We start from the raw sequence: 19818 nt of genomic DNA on the forward strand, positions 1-19818 counted from the left end.
GCCTGTGCATCGATGTTTTCGGCAATCACTAGCTACTGATCAGGTTATGGTCTTCTCTAGACGTTGCAGGTTTCAACTAATGGTTGCGTACCACGTCATCGGCTGTGCAGTCGGGGACCAAATTGCTATAACATTTGATGTGGTTAGCCAGTGGGTAAAACCTATCCAGGCGTCGTAAGACCTGGTATGCGTCAGCAACGCCTGGGCAGAGGAACGCGCCCAATCTGTTGTAGGCTATTCGGCCTGTATGCCAGCGGTCAGTGCTATCCGTGTTCCTTGGGACGTCCCTACCCTAAAAACCATAACCCTTACCCATTTTACATTTCAACTTCAATGGTTTATGGACGTCCCAAGGAGCCCGGATTGCATCGGGCTCAACATGGGCCCGGAAGTTGTCAGGTAATATTTATATCCGGAGATGCTGCCGTCGCCAGAGACAACAAACAGATATTCTGACATTTAAAAACGTCAACAATAGTCGTTCGTCAGGTAAGGAAGAGGGTGATGCACTTGTTAACAACAGCGTTTAATCAAAGAAAGTGACATTTTGGCAAGGATATGTTTCGGGCTAGTTCAGGTGGACAGCATTTGTCGAGTGGTGGGTGCCATAGCAACGTCTCAGAAGAAACATTATTCCGCTAGTTTCACAGACATGTCATTTTCGGATGACAGCTGCATCAATCGGGGAAGTGCCCATCTAAATGGCATTTGTGTTGACTTTTGATGCTTGTTTGCACCAATATTAATTTATCGCGCCCTTATTAACCTGTCACGTTCCATCATCAGCTTGTTCCATCAAAGCCAGCACAGTGACATGGCAACACGAAACGAATGTCAGGGGCGTATTCATTCCGCCGATTCTGTTGAAAAACGTTTCTTAAACGGAACGAAAAGGGGAGGGACCTACTTGAATTTGTCTAACAGAAACTCTCGTTTTGCTCTGGTTGCTTCCGTTTGGTTCTAAAGACTTAACGGTTTCCATAATGAATTCACCCAAGGAATGTCTTCCATTAATATGATTGGCGTACCGGCGGTACCAACGGCTGGGGGGTAGACTGTCCATCCTCTTGCTGATGGATGGATAGCTTTATATTGGCCTCACCAGGATCACTCAGTAACCAAAATGTTACATTTGGGTCTGATTAGAAGATCCATGTAACATTTAAAATACATGAAAATAATACAATGTAATAATTGATTTGCTTATCATGATGATAAACCAGAGAAATGTGATAAAACATATACCCCACATTTCCTGGGTATGTGGTGGAGGAGGGAGGAGAGTTCAAGTGTCACACTTCAGCACTGACTATAAATGTTGAACTTCTCATATGTGCATTTCCTGGCAACTGAGTATAGGTAATCTAGATAGAGAAAAGTGCCAGTTAAACAGACAATACAAACTTGTGTCAAACAATCTATTACTGCATTTACTGCAGTCAGATATTTGAAAAAGAAAGCTGCTATAAAGAATGCATTTAACATCATTGCTCTGACTTGTCTGTTTTTCTCTCTGTGCCATAGTCAGCTGGTGAGAAAATGAATGCTGATGACTGCAATGGATTTTCATATATGTCAGGTATGGAAAAAACTGGATGTTTCTTGTGCTACCAAGACTTATTCCAAAAATTCTTTTTTAGAAGTAACACAATTGGTCTAATTATGTTTAGGCCTGGTTCAGTACATGGAATACAAGTGCATACTGTGTGTGTGTGTGCGTGTGTGCATGTGTGTGTGTGTGTGTGTGTGTGTGCGTACGTGTGTCTTCACAGGCAATGAAGGAGAGTCAGCAAAGGAGCGAGGTGATTTCTGTGGAGGTCTGAGGTTTCCAACATTGACCACTCCAAACTGTAAACAGTCCTCTCCAAACAGATCTCTTAGTGGTCAGTCATCGCTATACACTGAGTGTACAAAACATTAATAACACCTTCCTAATATTGAGTGGCAACACCTCCCCCCTTCCCCCCTTTTGCCCTCAGAACAGCCTCAGTTCATCGGTGCATGGACTCTACAAGGTGTCAAAAGCGTTCCACAGGGATGCTGGCCCATGTTGACTCCAATGCTTCCCACAGTTGTGTCTAGTTGGCTGGATGTTCTTTGGGTGGTGGACCATTCTTCATACACATGGGAAACGGTTGAGTGTGAAAAACCCAGCAGCGTTGCAGTTCTTCACAAACGGGTGTACTACTACCATAACCCATTCAAAGGCACTTCAATATTTTGTCTTGCCCACACATACACACTCCATGTCTCAATTGTCTCAAGGCTTAAAAATCCTTCTTTAACCTGTCTCCTCCCCTTCATCTACACTGATTGAAGTGGATTGAAGAAACATCATTAAGGGATCATAGCTTTCACCTGGATCCACCTGGTCAGTCTATGTCATTGAAAGAGCAGGTGTTCTTAATGTTTTGTATACTCAATGTTTGTCTCCTATCTACGATCTCGGTAACCTATTGACTGTACTGTATTTAATATATCACATGCAAAACTGACTGAAAGAAGTCAGTGGGCAGTTATCTCCCTTGAGGAATTATTTCCATACGATACATTTTTATCGGTATTTTAATATATAAAGATGTACTTCCGTGCAATTTAAGAAATACGTTTCCGTATGCTAAGTTCTGATGATTATTAACAAAGCGTCTCTCGCCTGTCTCCACTTTCCTTAGTGAGCTCCATTAAGATAGAACTCTACAGTGACAATGAGTCTGCAGGTTCTCCACAGCCAGAGAGAAGAGATGGAGAGAGGGATGATGGGTGGAGGGATGAAAGAGGGGACAAGACAGAAGAGGGGAGTGAGGTATGGGGAGGACCAGGAAAGGGTTACGGGGAGCTGGCCAGTCCTCAGCCTGCATCTGCCGGTCCCATCCGACTGCCCAATTGTAAGCTCCAATGTGACGTGTGTGGAATGGTCTGCATCGGGCCCAATGTACTAACAGTGCACAAACGCAGCCACACAGGTGAGGATGAATAGACTGCAGGTTAGACCTCCTAGACCACACTCCTTTGGCTTAGCTGTAAAAACGGTGATTTGATATGGCTCCTTGCTACAACTTGATAGTATTGACATGGATAACGAGGAATGAATTGTGTGTGTGTGTGTATTTTGTCAGGTGAGCGTCCATTCATGTGTAACCAGTGTGGAGCCTCCTTCACCCAGAAGGGGAACCTGCTGCGCCACACAAAGCTGCACTCTGGAGAGAAACCCTTTAAATGTCCCTTCTGTAACTACGCCTGTCGCCGCCGGGACGCACTCTCTGGACACATCCGCACACACACTGGTAAGACACAGTAGCCTGCTTTCTAATGTCAAGCCAGGATACTGGTGAGACCATTTGGGCTCCAAGTGGGACCAGATGGGGAATAGAGCCTCTACCTGTAACAAGGTATTAGCTCACTATGTAATGTAATAGTATTGTAATATCATCACTTCTCAGTATTAGGTGTCTGCACTTCGTACTACATTTTGCTCATATTGCATCTAGAAAAAAGTACAAATCTATAGCACAATGCATGTGATTGCATTAGAAACTGTCAATTTAGCTCTAGAGTGGGGCTCAGAGGAAATAGATACCTATTGTCTTTACAGGAATGTAAGATACCACATGTGCAAGAAATGACATTTAAAACTATTCAAAACAGGATGTCCTGTTGGTGTTTTCAATTTAATGTAGACATGCATTCAACAGTTGTTGATAGAGACAGGCAAGCCCTGTTGGGTCTCTGCCTTGCTGTTCTGAACAAATAGGTTCATTTTCGAAGAAAGCAAACTTGCACAACGTCGGATTTCGGTGAAATGACGTCAGTTTCTCCGACTGCTTGGTAAGGTGGAACGTTGCGGTGGAGAGTTGAGTGTTTTTTAACGCCGTAGGCGTGGAACAGAGAACAATTTCGGGAATTCACGGAGAAGGGGGAGTACATAGTGTAACGACTAGGTCATGAACTAGTACTGAATGATTGAATAAAACTCTAACTATGCACAACTACATGTATCTTTTTATTTGACTTACTTGCAGGAATAACTAACTTCCCTAGGAAACAATCAGTAGTTTTGTCATATTTTGTAGACCTCATTTTACCAAAACAGACCAAAAGAGAAGGATGCATTACCCATTGATTGACCCATGAATCGCTGTGTTTCTGTGCTGCAGTGCCCTCTCTGACAGTGGGTAAACTTTACAAATGCAGTTACTGTGGTCGTAGCTACAAGCAGCAGAGTACCCTGGAGGAACACCTTGAACGCTGCCAGAACTACCTAAAGAGTCTACAGAACCATCAGCCAGCACTCAGCACTAACCCCACTACACAGGGTAACATACACACACATTGTAATGTGAAATGTACAGGGTAACACACATTGACTCTGTCATCATCCACACCACACAAACATGCTGAAATGCACTGTGCTCCTTCATTTTGTGTTAGTTCAATCTGAGCTCACTGGCCCAGTCAATGTACTGTGACCCAGAAGACTGTCTTTCCAGTATTATGTCAATGTAGTGTCTATTTGAACAGAGTCTGCTGTGTTTTGTGTAGGGGAGGAGTCCCCAGGCATGGAGCTGATCCCTGAGCCAGAACCTGTCCTCCAGCCGTCCACTGAGAAACAGTCCTTCATACACAGGCTGGTCAACAGCGTCACCAAACGCAAGAGGTCCACACCACAGAAGTTTCTGGGTGAGTTTTCTCCTGTTTATATATTTCCATGTTCCTGAAGGTATTGAAGCCCAACATTGCTTTAACATGATGATACAGTCCTATGAACCTGAGGTCGTCAACACTGATGTGTCCTTCTTTACAGGAGAAAAGCACATGAGGCTCAACAACCGTGATCTACCTTCTGAACTATCCCCTGGCCCTGAAGAGGATAAGAATGGGGACCTGCACTCTGACCTTGATGGAGAAGCTGGTGCTACAGGGTTAGCAAGGATTGGGGGCAGGTTCCTCCGCAGGTGTGAAGGTGGTGAGGACCCTGGGTCGAAGCCCCCTCAGCTGGCCCTGCCCTACCCTGCCTGCCTGTCCGACTCCAGCCCAGTCATCAGCTCTGTTTACAGCCACCGGACTCCTCTGGGTCCCCAGGTCAATGGTGGAGCTGGAGATGTGTCTGTGGAGCTTGCTGGACGGGAAGCAGGTGAGGGACACAAGAACGTACCCTCAGGTCACAGCAACATCCACAGCCTCACTGTCAGCAACGGCCCCAGCAACGGCCCCAGCAACGGCCCCAGCAACGGCTGCCACGATTTCAAAGACAAGTCCGACACAGAGAGCACAGCAGAGGAGCAGCAGAGCACCAGGGTTACAGCTCCAACCAGCAACTCCAACAACCCCCACCTCCTCCCTCATCTACATTACCCAACACCAGGCCTGCTCCGCAGCCGCACCCATCTCCGTCCCAACCCCAGCCATGCCAACGACCCAGGCATAGAAAGGGAGAGAGGGGACAGGGCCTGCCCCGTGCCCATCATCACCACCATCCCAACTAGCGTGAAGGGATCGGGGACCCCCGGTTTAGGGTCACCCTCCATCTCCAGGGAGGCTTCTATACAGGTGGTGGACGGGGAGGGGCGAGCGGTGCGGTCATTCCGCTGTGAGCACTGTCGCATGTTCTTCCTGGACCACGTGATGTTCACCATCCACATGGGCTGCCACGGCTTCCGCCAGCCCTTCCAGTGCAACGTCTGTGGGCACCACAGCCAGGGCCGTTACCAGTTCACCTCGCACATCATCCGCGGGGAGCACCAGGTGGGCTGAGGAGTTAAAGAGGAGATTCGGTCCCAACTTGGCCCTTCCCCTTGAATGTTTACACAAATCTGAAGGGTCTGGATAGGGATAATCAGTGTACTGGGGGAGCTTTCACTGTATTGCTTCCACCTTACAGATCTATTCACATCATTAAGGCCAAGGGTAGAGGTGGGAGTGAATTGGGACTGGCTAGGGAGGGAGGGAGGGAGGGAGGGAGGGAGGGAGGGAGGGAGGGAGGGAGGGAGGGGGGAGGGGCAGAGGTGTCTGCTGCTTTAAGAAGACATGGGCTCAGGTTTGTTCTGCACCACGTTACACAGAGACAGACACACATTGCCTTAACTGTTACATAGCAGCAAACCGTTCATTTTATTATTTTTAGAGTACGTGATCATGTGTAAAGGAGATTATGATGAACGTAAAATATCCTGTTTAAGGGCACTTCAATATTTAGGTGACGTGGATCGTTTACTGTGGATGGTTACAGATTTCAGGGGTGGAGAAGTAGAGAGTTAATAGGAGCCTTATAATTACGGTGCAGATCAGACTCTTGAACCATCCAGTGATAGATAGGAGTTGACTGAGGTGGTCATATGCGATTGAGGATTTCACTTTTAGATTCTTTGCTTAAATATGATAATAGTGTGAAGTGAAATGACTTTTACCTTTTGGAGGGTTTTGTTTTCTGAGATTGTTGTATTGCACTGATAAATTATATTGTAACGCTTTAAATTATGACTTTGTACAAGAATGCTCTGCACACCAGATGAACAGTGTTTTATAGGATTTTCTTAATGAGACGGGCCATCTACAGAATTGAGTAATGTATTGGTCTTTCCCTCCACTTAAAATGGGTGCTTCATTGACCATATTGTGACTGACAATATGTCATGTCTTGTAATCTCCATCCCAATTTTACAGAGGTGACTCGATGTCAACTTCCACAGAATGTTGTAATTTTGCACTGAATGGTCCAGGAAACGAGGACTACTTTGATGGGTAGACTCCATTTGCACAAATGGAAACTGAATAGTGAGAAAAACACTTACAAAATATTTCAGTCTATCGAAGAGTCTCTACTTTTGTATAGTTATGTGAATATCTGTATGTTGTAGTGTGCGTTTAGCATAGTTTTGGTAGATGTGGTCAGCTATATCCCAAATCTTGTCCAGCCACAGCACAAGCAACCCATTAATCCAGAAAACATTACCTCCTGCGATTTTAAAGCAACCGAAAACCTCTAAATGTATTTGAGTTTTTGCAGTGTGTGGAGTGTACAATGTTTGAGACCAAATTCAGTATTTTATGTGAAATGTTTAGTCATTGTTTGCATCCTCCTGTGAAAAATGGCAAACAAATGTATGGGTATCTTAAAAAACCTCAAATCAAATTGTACTATGAATGCACTTGATGTACATAGGATAATTCTAGGACGTATGAATGTGCTTATCAGTTTCTCATTCATTTATCCTTTCCACTGTGTGATGACAAATTAATTATGTATGAACTGTGAAGTAACCTCAAGCAGCAACAGAGGCAATCAGGGTTGCCAGGTCTAGCTAAAATCTCTAGCCCAACGACCAGAAAACTCCCCCAAAAGGCCTGAAAACTAGGCCAACATTTTTTTTTACAGCAAGAGAGGAGTTTCCACATTTATACAATAAACTATTTTCTCATAATGTTATCCAGCCAATTAAGAAGGAAAATCAACAAATCACCGTAACTTGTAACTACGTTAGAAGCTAAATCGTTTTTTAAAATCTAAATAATATTTTTTTCCGAATAAACTAATTTGAATATATCGCAAGAGAAAAGATCATTTGTCCTTATTAAACTCGCCAGATAATTTTCCATCAATGGCTGTCGATTTCATTTATTTGACTGCTATGATTGATTAAGCAATAAGGCACGAGGGGTATGGTATATGGCCAATATACCACGGCTAAGGGCTGTTCTTAAGCATGACGAAACGCGTAGTGCCTGGATACAGCCATTAGCCATGGTATATTGGCCATATACCACAAACCCCCAGGGTGCCTTATTGCTATTATAAACTGGTTACCAACATAAAAGTACATTTTTGTCATACCCATGGTATACCATGGCTTTCAGCCAATCAGCATTCAGGACTCGAACCCCATTTATAATTGTAAATAATTCCCTTTTGCGCATGTGCATAACTATAGATATATCCGATGGGGGAGTTTGAATGATGAATGTTGGACAGAGGATCTCGAAATCTCTGAGCAAAAAATACTTGGACAAACTTTTTAAAAAACAAATGTTTTCTGGCAATTGTGCCGTTATTATGTGCCACAAGACTACAAACGGTTATAAATGGCCCATATAGGAGATTGACTTGTCATTTCAATAGGTATAGGCTACAGACTCAAATCTGGGTTCATGATTGTATTTCAATATATAGGAGATTGACTTGTCATTTCAATAGGTATAGGCTACAGACTCAAATCTGGGTTCATGATTGTATTTCAATATATAGGAGATTGACTTGTCATTTCAATAGGTATAGGCTACAGACTCAAATCTGGGTTCATGATTGTATTTCAAGTTTGCCATGGTTTGCTTAGATAGATGCAGGTTGCCTATAGCATAGCCCCTGATAGGCCTACATCTTATTTCAGATAGTCTACAGTAGCCAGTGGTGGGAAAAGTACCCAGTTGTCATACTTGAGTAAAAGTAAAGATACCTTAATAGAAAATGACTCAAGTAAAAGTGAAAGTCACCCAGTAAAATACTACTTTAGTAAAAGGTTTTAAATATACTTAAGTATCAAAAGTAAATGTAATTGCTAAAATATACTTAAGTATCAAAAGAAAAAGGATAAATAATTTCAAATTCCTTATATTAAGCAAACCAGACAGCATGATTTTCTTGTTTTTTAAATTTACGGACAGCCAGGGGCACATTCCAACACTCAGACATAATTTACAAACAAAGCATTTGTGTTTAGTCAGTCCACCAGATCAGATGCAGTTGGGATGACCAGGGATTTTCTCTTTAAGTGTGTGAATTAGACCATTTTCCATGTACTTTTGGGTGTCAGGGAAAGGTATAAAGTACATTATTTACTTCAGGAATGTAGTGAAGTAAATGTAATAGTAATCAAAAATGTAAATAGTAAAGTACAGATACTCAAAAAAATGACTTAAGTAGTACTTTAAAGTATTTTTACTTAAGTACTTTACACCACTGACAGTAGCCTAGGCAAAATGAAGGCACGATGTAAACTGAATAGTAACATGAATAGTTTGGCGATTCCGAGGTAAGAAGTGCTTATGTTTCCCAATAGCCTGCTGGAAAAGGCTACTGAAGATGGGATTGTAATTTCAATCCCTGAATGAAATATGAATAATATGTATATGAACTGAATATGCTTGTCAACAACATCCAGTATTTTTGACAATGTATACAAATATTGCCCATATACCACAACCCCCCCCCCCCCCGGGTTCCTTATTGTTATTATAAACTGGTAACCAGCTAGAAGAGTAAAAAATATTTTGGGGTCAAAGAAATGGTATATGGTCTGATATACCACGACTTTCAGCCAATCAGCATTTAGTGCTCGAACCAGGCTTATAATTGTAAATATATCCCCTTTGCGCATGTATATAACTATAGGAGTGTTTGAGTGATGACAGTTAGACAGAGGATCTCAAAATTTTTTAGCAAAAAAAACTTGGATGAACATAAAAAATCAAATGTTAGGCTATTTTCTGGCAATTGTGCTGTTATTATGTGCCAGATGTTAAGAATACAAACAGTTATAAATGGCCCATTTGTGAGATCAACTTGTCATTTCAATAGGCATAGGCTACAGATTAGAATTTGAGTTCATGATTGTAATTCAATTTAGCCCTGGTTTTAGAGTAAACTTGGTAGCCTACAGCTCCTGATAGGCCTACATCTCTTTCAGATAGTCTACGGTAGCCTAGACAAGATATAGGCAAGATGTAAACTGAATGATTTAGCAGCTTGCTTAGTTCAAATGAACAGACTAATTCGTTCGAAATGAATAGATTTCGAGGTAAGAAGTGCTTGTGTTTCCCAAATAGCCTGCTGTAATAGGCCACTGAGGATGGGGTCATCATTTCAATCACTGAGTTAATATATATATATATATATATATATATATATATATATATATATATATATATATATATATATATATATATATATTATGTACAGTACCAAGTTTAGACACACCTACTCATTCCATTTTTTTTTATTTTTTTTTACTATTTTCTACATTGTAGAATAATAGTGAAGACATCAAAATTATGAAATAACATATAGAATCATGTAGTAACCAAAAAAGTGTTAAACAAATCAAATATATTTTATATTTGATATTCTTTAAAGTAACCACCCTTTGCCTTGATGACAGCTTTGCACACTATTGGCATTCTCTCAACCAGCTTCATGAGGTAGTCACCTGGAATTAATTTTAATGAACAGGTGTGCCTTGTTAAAAGGTCATTTGTGGAATTTCTTTCCTTCTTAATACGTGTTGTGACAAGGTAGGGGGGGTATACAGAAGATAACCCTATTTGGTAAAAGACTAAGTCCATGCTATGGCAAGAACAGCTCAAAGAAGCATGAAAAACAACAGTCCATCATTGGTCTCCCAAGTGTAGCAGCGTTCTAAGGCACTGCATCTCAGTGCTTGAGGTGTCACTACAGACCCTGGTTCAATTCCAAGCTGTATCACAACCGGCCATAATTGGGAGTCCCATAGGTCGGTCCACAATTGGTCCAGCGTCGTCTGGGTTAGGGTTTGGCCGGGGTAGGCCATCATTGTAAATAAGAATTTGTTCTTAACTGACTTGCCTAGTTAAATAAAGGTAAAATACTTTAAGACATGAAGGTCAGTCAATGCAAAACATTTAAAGAACTTTGAAACTTTCTTCAAGTTCAGTCGCAAAAACCATCAAGCGCTATGATGAAACTGGCTCTCATTCATGAGGACCGCCACAGGAAAGGAAGACCCAGAGTTACCTCTGCTGTAGAGGATAAGTTCATTAGAGTTACCAGCCCAAGAAATTGCAGCCCAAATAAATGCTTCACAGAGTTCAAGTAACAGACACATCTCAACAGCAACTGTTCAGAGACTGCGTGAATCAGGCCTTCATGGTCAAATTGCTGCAAAGAAACCACTACTAAAGGACACCAATAATAAGACGAGATTTGCTTGGGCCAAGAAACACGAGCAATGGACATTAGACTGGTGGAAATCTGTCCTTTGGTCTGATGAGTCTAAATTTGGCTGTGTTTTTGTGAGATGCGGAGTAGGTGAACGAATGATCTCCGCATGTGTGGTTCTCACCGTAAAGCATGGAGGAGGTGTGATGGTGCTTTTCTGGTGACACTGATTTATTTAGAATTCAAGGCACACTTAACTAACATGGCTACCACAACATTCTGCAGCAATACACCATCCCATCTGGTCTGTGCTTAGTGGGACTATCATTTGTTTTTCAACAGGACAATGACCCAACACACCTACAGGCTGTGTAAGGGTTATTTGACCAAGAAGGAGAGTGATGGAGTGCTGCATCTCATGACCTGGCCTCCCCAATCACCCAACTGAGATGGTTTGGGATGAGTTGGACTGCAGAGTGAAGGAAAAGAAGCCAACAAGTGCTCAGCATATGTGGGAACTCCTTCAAGACTGTTGGAAAGCATTCCTCATGAAGCTGGTTGAGAGACTGCCAAGTGTGCAAAGCTGTCTTTAAGACAAAGGGTGGTTACTTTGAAGAATCAAAAATATATTTGGATTTGTTTAACACTTTTTTTGTTTACTACATGATTCCATATTATTTAATAGTTTTTATGTCTTCACTATTATTCTACAATGTAGAAAATAGTAAAAATAAACTCCTGAGTAGGTGTGTCCAAACTTCTGACTGGTACTGTATATGAAATGAATATGCTTGTTAACAACTGTTTTGTTGACAAGCATTTAATTACATTTTTTTATTGTTTTACCTGTAGCCTAATCTGATTACTGTCACCGTCAATCTAATGTTCTAACAACTGCTCGGCAATTACGATAGAACTTTGATTACTTCTGTTATTAAACATGACCATTAATAATTGCATAATAACACAAGGCTACAACAACAATAAACTGAAGTTATAGGCTATGTATGAAATTGGTTTGCCAGCTCCAGGTAGGCTACAAAAGTGGCACAAATTGATTTGCAATGACTTCAGTGATATCGTCATTTAACATATGTTATTGTATCAAATAGTCTGAAATGGAATATACATTAATAGGCTACTTGATGGTCAAAATAGAGGCAAATGTATCATTCTCCATATTTAATGTCAGTTTCATTGAAGACTTCCCCAGTAAAATGAACCACGGGAGGTAGTTCCATAACTTCCCTTTCACATTTCCACTCGGGCAGCCCCCGAGACCTAAGAACTGAGCATGCATAAAACACTTCGCTTGATAGTTTTATTTGAGCAAAGTCAACATTAGAATGCAGTTTAAACTATCTCCGAGCGAACAGCCTGCCTCACTGTCGTACAAATCAACAGCAGGTCACAGTGAATTACATTTAAGAGAAATGCCATGGCAATTCAATGGCGGCCGCGGTGCAATTTAGAAGTTAAAAAACCCGCGACCAATACATTTTCACCAGCGAAATTGTTATCCGAATTTAGCTAGTAGTCCTTACCTTTTTTTAAAAATCGCGTTGATTAGAAGTGCAAATGCGAATTCAGGTATTACACATGCGTACTTCAGGCAAGGCGTTCCGTGACGGGAATATGCAAACGTGTGCTAGAACGTTCCAATAGGATCGCGCTAGCTCGTGCTTGGACCTGCCCACTTTTCTGCTTGTTCTGCCCACTATGACTATGACTCACGGGCTGTGATCTCTTGATTTAGTTAATCTTCGTTAAAATTAGCCAATGTTTTTAAACTACCGTGCGCGATATGGTTCATAGCTGCGTAATCTAAAATTGGGATCATGTATACGCTAATGAACATACAAACAGAGCAATATACAATACAGCCGATCTAGCAAAACGAGTTTGTATTAAGTGCATGGGGGCTGCCATCTTCAAGCACCTCTTGTAACACATTTGAAAATGAACAACCTGAGCATCTCAAACAAAATCCAATGAGTGCAGTTTAACCATACAACTCTATGCACAAGGACTCCTTTGAATTTCCATAGAACATTTGACAAGAAAACACCTTTACTTGAACAGTGAAGATGCAAAGATTGGTAACAGAATTACCAGAGGCAAATGTATGGCTTTTGTTTGACAGTGAAAAATCTGAGTTGGTGTCACTTAATGTGGAATTGCCCTTATTCCGGTCATTAGCCTTTCACTGAATTGCAATGTTTTAATTTTGTGACAACAAATAAAACTTTACCTCAATATGACAAAGTCACTAAACTGCCTCATTCTTTAAAATAAGTGTTACTTTTGATATCAAAATATGTTATGGTATGCAACCCAGCTCTGTTCAACTTATTTGTGTCCAATAAAAGTACATGTTAATGTTCTGACTCCATTAAATTGGCATATTCAATATACAGTATTTCAGATATTCTGCTCCCAAGGTGGTATACAAATGTAACACTTCTGATGTACAGTTAAATCACTTTTATTTTCACAAAACTGACAGTAACCCTTAGGATAGTCCACCACATTAACCCATGGGCTTTGGAGGTGGTCTTGGGGCACCACCCTAGAAGGGAGAAAACATAAACAAAATTTAGTCAAATATTCATAACATGCTTTCATAATATACGTTCACTTCGTCTACCATCTCAACTTCCTGTCCCAAAAAGAGCTTTAGGATCCAGACTAGGTGAATTGGAAAAGATTCAGATCATGCTTTCAGGTTTATAAATCAATTAGTTTAGTTTGTCAATTGACTAACTAGCTGAGGTCAATTTAACTTGACAATCTTAGGCTACATGGCTTTCGAATGTTAAACGCCCACCAAACACGTCCTTCCATAATCTCTGCCGTCACATCCAGCGCAGTACTTCCAGTAGTTTAATTAAGGGAGGTGCACTGCTGAGGCCGTTTACTCTTTTTAGCTCCTAGTTAAGGGTCTATAACTTACACTGGGCCTGAAGCGAGGTGGTGGTGTGCGGTCCTTCCTGGCCTCGGTGGAGCGATTCCTCACCACCTTACTGTGGATGGCACAGCTCACACAGTAGTGCAGCTTCACATACAGCTTGGGCAGCACATATGCTACAGGGGAGACAACAATAAGGGCAAGGTCAGATCAATGGCACCTCAGAGCTGGGCCAGAATATTGATACTACAGTACTCATTTCAATTATTATAATTTTTATTTATTTAACTGTAAGCCACTGTAGTCTAGGTCAGTCATTCAATACAGCCACATGTGTACAGGGGGAAAAAATACAAAAGCACTTGCCTGATACTTTCACATTTCCCCCAGCATAATCCTCCCAATGCACCAGATACATGCACATACATTTGCCAACACAAAAAAAGTAGATATTTGAATGTTTGACATCATTCAGCAGCTACTCACAGTCAAACACGCTGGCCTCTGTGATGTCCCTCACCGCAGCAGCCTCGACAATGTTCCTGATGACAAACTTCTTGATGGCCTTGTCCTTAGGCACACACCGGGCACAGTTAGTGCAGCGGATGGGCTGGACATGTCCACGACCCTTCTTGGCACGGCCGTTATTCCTTCTCTTCTTAGTCTGGGGAGAGGTGGATGAGATGTCCAGTTATTTTCCTGGTAGCTACGGAACCCAATGTGTGAGCCTGCAACATGACTAGACAACTTTACCCACAGAACGTTCCTGAACAGATCATGTCACGTACATTCCCCACAGATCTGATCTAACTTATAATACTTGGGGAAATGTGTTTAGCATCAACACCCGCATACATAGATACTGGTTTCCCTATTCATCTGCGCCACATAATTCTGACAACGAACGCACTCCGAAGCCTATTTGCTCCTTAAAAACGGGTACTTCGTAGGCTTAGTTAAGGTAAACGGCTAGTTAGTTTCCTATCCTCTTAATGCTAAGAACGTTATCGAGTTATTCTAACGGCTTTGAGGACATGTTAAAACGGATTATGCGCCTAACTATTATAACATACAGTTTAGATCCATGATTTTCAACAAACGACCCATCATAGCAGGCTATCAAGCACACATAAGTTAGCGCGTGCTTGTTGTGGCTAGTTAGCGAACCATATTTATAAGTAATATACCACATATAAACACCTTTTGTACCCAAAATATGAAGAATGGACTACATATTATTAATTTCTACAAATAATTGACCAATTCGGTGGTGTATTTTGGCGTGTATTTTTCAATTCAACATGCTGGGCCTGTAGAAGAATCAGACAAGCTCTTACCATCGTGGCATGGAAGGCTGGAAAGAGAACGAGACGGAAGTGGAAGGAAAATTCATGAGTCTTTTCCGTCCGACGGGAGAGCAGTGCGCATGTACAGATCCCATGTGCGTTTTGTGTGGACGTTCGCTAGATGTCGGCATTGACTGGTGTATGAGCTGGTACAGCAGAGGGAGGCAGGGTTTCCCAAACTCGGTCCTCGGGACCCCAAGGGTTGCACGTTTTGGTTTTTGCCCTGCACTACACAGCTGGTTCAAATAATCAACTAATTATCAAGCTTTGAAAGTAGTGGTATGTGTTAATTGTAAGGGTGCCTATGGGGCTGGGTAGATTGAGGTTTCCAGTGTTAGAGTAGTGCAGAAGTTGTCATATGCTGAGGCAGTGAAGAAAGCAGAGGAAGATGGGACAAGGGGGAGGGATCCTGAGAGGAGTGGTGTGAGTAGTAGATCTGTACCAGTACAGAGGGATAAACCAACAAGTGATATATGTTTCAGTAAAATTGGATTTTTGGCATTTATAGTAATGGTTATCAACTGTGCTGCAGGGATGGAATGTAAGTCACATAAAATAGAGGTTGTGGTGGCAGCTACAGAGAGGTATTTGGGTGTGCAAGACCTGACATCAGAAGAGTTACAGGGTGTGTTAAGCGGTGATGTCCCATCCTTTCAGGCTGTTGGCCTGAAGTAGGACTAAATATATGGTACTTATTATAATGTTTGGTGAGTGTAGTGTTAGATGGTAAGGTGTTTGTTATAATTTTTGGTGAGTGTAGTGTTAGATGGTAAGGTGTTTTGTTATAATGTTTGGTGAGTGTAGTGTTAGATGGTAAGGTGTTTGTTATAATTTTTGGTGAGTGTAGTGTTAGATTGTAAGGTGTTTGTCATAATTTTTGTTGTTGATTTTTTTTAGAAAGAAAAAAAATGAAGCAAAGTGTAGTAGGTGGCGGTAATGCAACATTTATTGGATGCCAACCGCCGTTAAACCTCATCAAAGAAGAAGCTTTGATAATTTGAATCAACTTAAAGCAAAAACCAAAACGCGCACACTTTGGGGTCCCAAGGACCAAGTTTGGGAAATGCTGTGGGACAGTGAGAAAGTCTTGTTTGAGCAATCGGTGTTGACTCACACCATGGAACCATTCTGGCCTGCTTATGTGCTAATGTACTGTATGTGTGCATGTTGTCTCTCGAGGTAAGTTTTAACTTGTTTTGCACTAGGGCAAAGAAATACACTTCTAGGAGCTCACGCGGGGTGATAGGTCACTGATCATATGACCTAGGTACACAAGTGATGAGGAAGTGTTTGAACCAGAGGTTTGAACAGGTGAGAGGTGACCGCGGTCGGTTTGAAAACTCTGTCTCACTAGAACAGCATGGATTACACCACTACTGACCATTTATACGGTAGGCGCTTAACAAAATGTATTTGAACTTTTATATCCTATAACAAATGGAAACATCATCTTACTAAATCTACTGAAAGCAAATTCTACTTGGATGCATCATGAACTGTGAAAGTGGCGGGAATCGCCACTACACCGACAGCATTTGTTTTTACAGCAATTGCTAGTCATTCATAACAGTTTTATATTCAAAACATTTAAATTATAGTCTCTCATAAATGCTTAGGATTGCCTACATAAGGACTGGTTAGGTCTAGGCCGTTGCAATGTGGACATGTCACAGTGTTAGGCCTCAGTAGGTTACATCACCTGATATTAAAGTAACTTGAGTCCTGGCCCTGATAAAGTTGGTGAAAGAGAGAGGACACATTTGGAGGGTGCAAACCTTGGCTTGCATCCCAAATGGCACCATATTCCCTATGTAGTGTACTACTCTTGACTAGAGCCCCATGGATGGTGCATAGGGAATAGGGTGCCATTTGGGACTTACACTCATTGTCAGCCAGGCTGAGACAGGATAACACTGCCTCTGGAAGCGATTACAGAGTTTGGTGAGCAGAGCAGTGAGAAACGGTGGGGGCAGCAGGGAGTGTGTGTGTGTGTGTATATAAACGTTCCTTCTGTGTGTGTATGTGAGCCTGCCTGTGTGGATGTCTGCTTTCATGTGCTTTCGTTCCTGTGTATGTGTTGGAGGAGGGCCAGTTATGCAAGCAGCAGTTCTCAGCATGCATGCTGACTGGAAGATGTGTGGCTCCTGTGGTTGGCTGTCCCCTGTGTCACTGCCGTTAGAAACTCGGTGCCAAAAGAAATGTGTTCTTTACAGGGGCCGGCTGCCAGACACTTCAGCGAGGAGAACGGATGGGACCAGAGAACTTTGACTTACTGATGAAAAAGGTGCTTACCATCAAATTCACACCCACTCAATGCACAGTCATACAGAGTTACACCAAAAGTGTCTTTGGTTACACACACTCGTGGGCAATTCTCTCCTGCTTTGGAGTGTGTAGTCAATGATATGATAGATTAAACATCTCCCACTGAGTCATTGCTGTGCTAGCGTCTTCTAGGGAAGTCAGTCACAGTATCACAATGTCTGATAATGATGTCAGAAATGTCAGATTAGGATGTCTAATGTTTGAGATGCCATGTTTATTAGGTGTTTAGGTGTGTGCTAGTGGTTGTGCAAAGGAGCTAGAATGGTCAGGGTGGTTGTGTGTGTGTGTGCGCACTCACATGTGGGCATGAGCGTGTGTGTGTCAGAGAGAGTGAGAGAGTGACACAGGAATGTGTCAGAGTTCCCGTAAGCCCCCATTGCTCCTAGACTGCAGCAAATAAACATTCCTGTGCTGGTGTGTCAGAGCCGAGCCCTCGCCCACTATTGTTGTAATTAAAACCAAAAACACCCCATTTTCCCTCTTTGTCTCTATCTATATTCTGCAGCGGGTTGCATGTAGACAATGTCCCACTGACATACTCAGATTTGAATGTTCACAGCCTTTGTGCGATCCCTGTTGATAAGGTAGGTTGTAGGTAGACACAGAGCCACAGTTGGATAGACAGGTAGAGTACACATGCTATTTTGACGTACGGACTCTACCCACTCAGTGCTCACATTTAGCAAAGTTGCTAGTTGATAAGATACCTGCCAGATGTCCATGAACAATGCAAGCACACGCACATGTAATCGCCTTCCATAACAGAAGATTGACATTGATGGCGCACCAGAGAATCTCAAGGATGTATAGTGATGTTTTACCGTTGGAGGCTTAGTCGCTGTTTTTCACCACAAAGACGTCTGCAAATGATCAACGTATAGAAACATGCCTTTTTTAATAGTTCCAATTACAATGCAGCATTTCATGTTTCGTCGAGATATTTTATTTCTTATAATGTCGGGCACCCTCTCATCATTGCTTTGTCACTCCTGTCCTCGTACCAAACAATACTTAAAGTGTGGCCCCTATTCCACCCTATGAGCAGCAAGCTTCAAGGCAGGCTGTGTGAAGTCTGTTCAGCGAGCATGGCTGTGTTGTCATTGAGGACTCTATCTCTGCAGCAGTCCTGTGGTTTAGAAGATGATTTAGTCTGAATGAGATCCTAGCAGGCCAACTGGGAAGGAGCAGCACGTCCCGTCAAGCCAATAGAGATAATCAAGGGGCCATGGTCTGTATGTGTGGGGGCCGGTAATGCCCCATGAATTATTACAGCACACACAGTCATGCCAGACACACACACACACACCACAGAGTTCAACCAACCCTCCCTCCTACCTTAACTGCCCTACTCCTCAGTCCACCTCTCTCCACCAGGGCCGAGGCACTGAGCCTGACCACAGACATCATACTGATTTCTCACAGTGGCCTAGCGGTCTGTCCACATTCCCACCCTGATTCACTGTGCACTGCAAACCCACACACAGGAAAAAGTGGTTATAGACACACACACACACACACACACACACACACACACGGGAAACAGTGGTTTCACAGTGTCTGTCTGGAGTGGTGAAGAGGACTGAATGTCTGTCTTGCTTTCCCTCTGAATCTGTCATTCCCCCAACAACACCCTCCATATCTCATCCTCCATGCCAGAGGTTATGGAGTGATGGAGATGTTACCAGGCAGGGGCCATTGTGATGTAGGGTGGCTGTTGCTGCGGAGCTGCCATCTGCTGAAAGCGCAGTTGCTAGGGTGCAGTTCTTCTGGACTGTGTCTGCTTCCCAGCTGCCATCCCCATACACACACACACACAGACTGGCATGCATGCACACACAGAGAGGTACACACACACACATACCACACACATGCACGCACACACACACAGACCATACTTTTTTTTAAACTATTGTAATATCAAACCCTGCGGTGTATCAGCTCTCTTTCTCCACCACTCTTAGTCCGAGCACCCCACAGTACCCCACAGCATATCATTGGCTATCTTTGTCTGGGTACCAAATGACACCCTATTCCCTATATAGTACACTACATTTGACCAGAGGCCTATGCGCACACAAACATAGTCGCAGGGATAATACAGGACTAGTAAAGGCCCAGTGAAGAAAATCAGATTTTTCCACACTCCTACTTCCTGCAGCTATACACACACACACACACACACACACACACACACACACACACACACACTCGAACACTTCAACAGTGGAGGTGCTCTTTTTGGAATATACTCCCTTCTCTTAAAAAGTGGCACTCAGTTAGTCCATATTGGACAGTTCCAGATCAGTGTGGTTTTGTCTTGGCCAATTATCAAGTTA

The 19818-nt window shown here is 42.5% G+C and overlaps 1 protein-coding gene and 1 pseudogene across 4 annotated transcripts; one reads left to right on the forward strand and one right to left on the reverse strand.

Annotated features, from left to right (window-relative positions):
- The first annotated feature begins 73 nt into the window (after window positions 1-73).
- On the forward strand, window positions 74-5929 carry LOC129860556 (zinc finger protein Eos-like). Of its 4 annotated transcripts, none has more exons than XM_055931058.1 (8): window positions 74-489; window positions 1525-1579; window positions 1773-1883; window positions 2673-2963; window positions 3117-3284; window positions 4155-4313; window positions 4540-4677; window positions 4802-5929. In XM_055931058.1, the coding sequence occupies exons 2-8, from the start codon at window positions 1540-1542 to the stop codon at window positions 5749-5751; spliced, it is 1857 nt and encodes a 618-aa protein (XP_055787033.1). In that variant the 5' UTR covers window positions 74-489; window positions 1525-1539; the 3' UTR covers window positions 5752-5929. The 4 variants fall into 4 exon arrangements, with proteins under 4 accessions (XP_055787033.1, XP_055787034.1, XP_055787035.1 ...); XM_055931059.1 differs by having other exon boundaries at window positions 1773-1850; XM_055931060.1 differs by having other exon boundaries at window positions 1773-1817.
- Window positions 5930-13372: 7443 nt separating this feature from the next.
- On the reverse strand, window positions 13373-15239 carry LOC129860558 (40S ribosomal protein S26-like; annotated as a pseudogene).
- Between the last annotated feature and the right edge of the window lie 4579 nt (window positions 15240-19818).

This window comes from Salvelinus fontinalis, chromosome 8 (genome assembly GCF_029448725.1).
Source record: "Salvelinus fontinalis isolate EN_2023a chromosome 8, ASM2944872v1, whole genome shotgun sequence".
Taxonomy (NCBI): Eukaryota; Metazoa; Chordata; class Actinopteri; order Salmoniformes; family Salmonidae; genus Salvelinus; species Salvelinus fontinalis.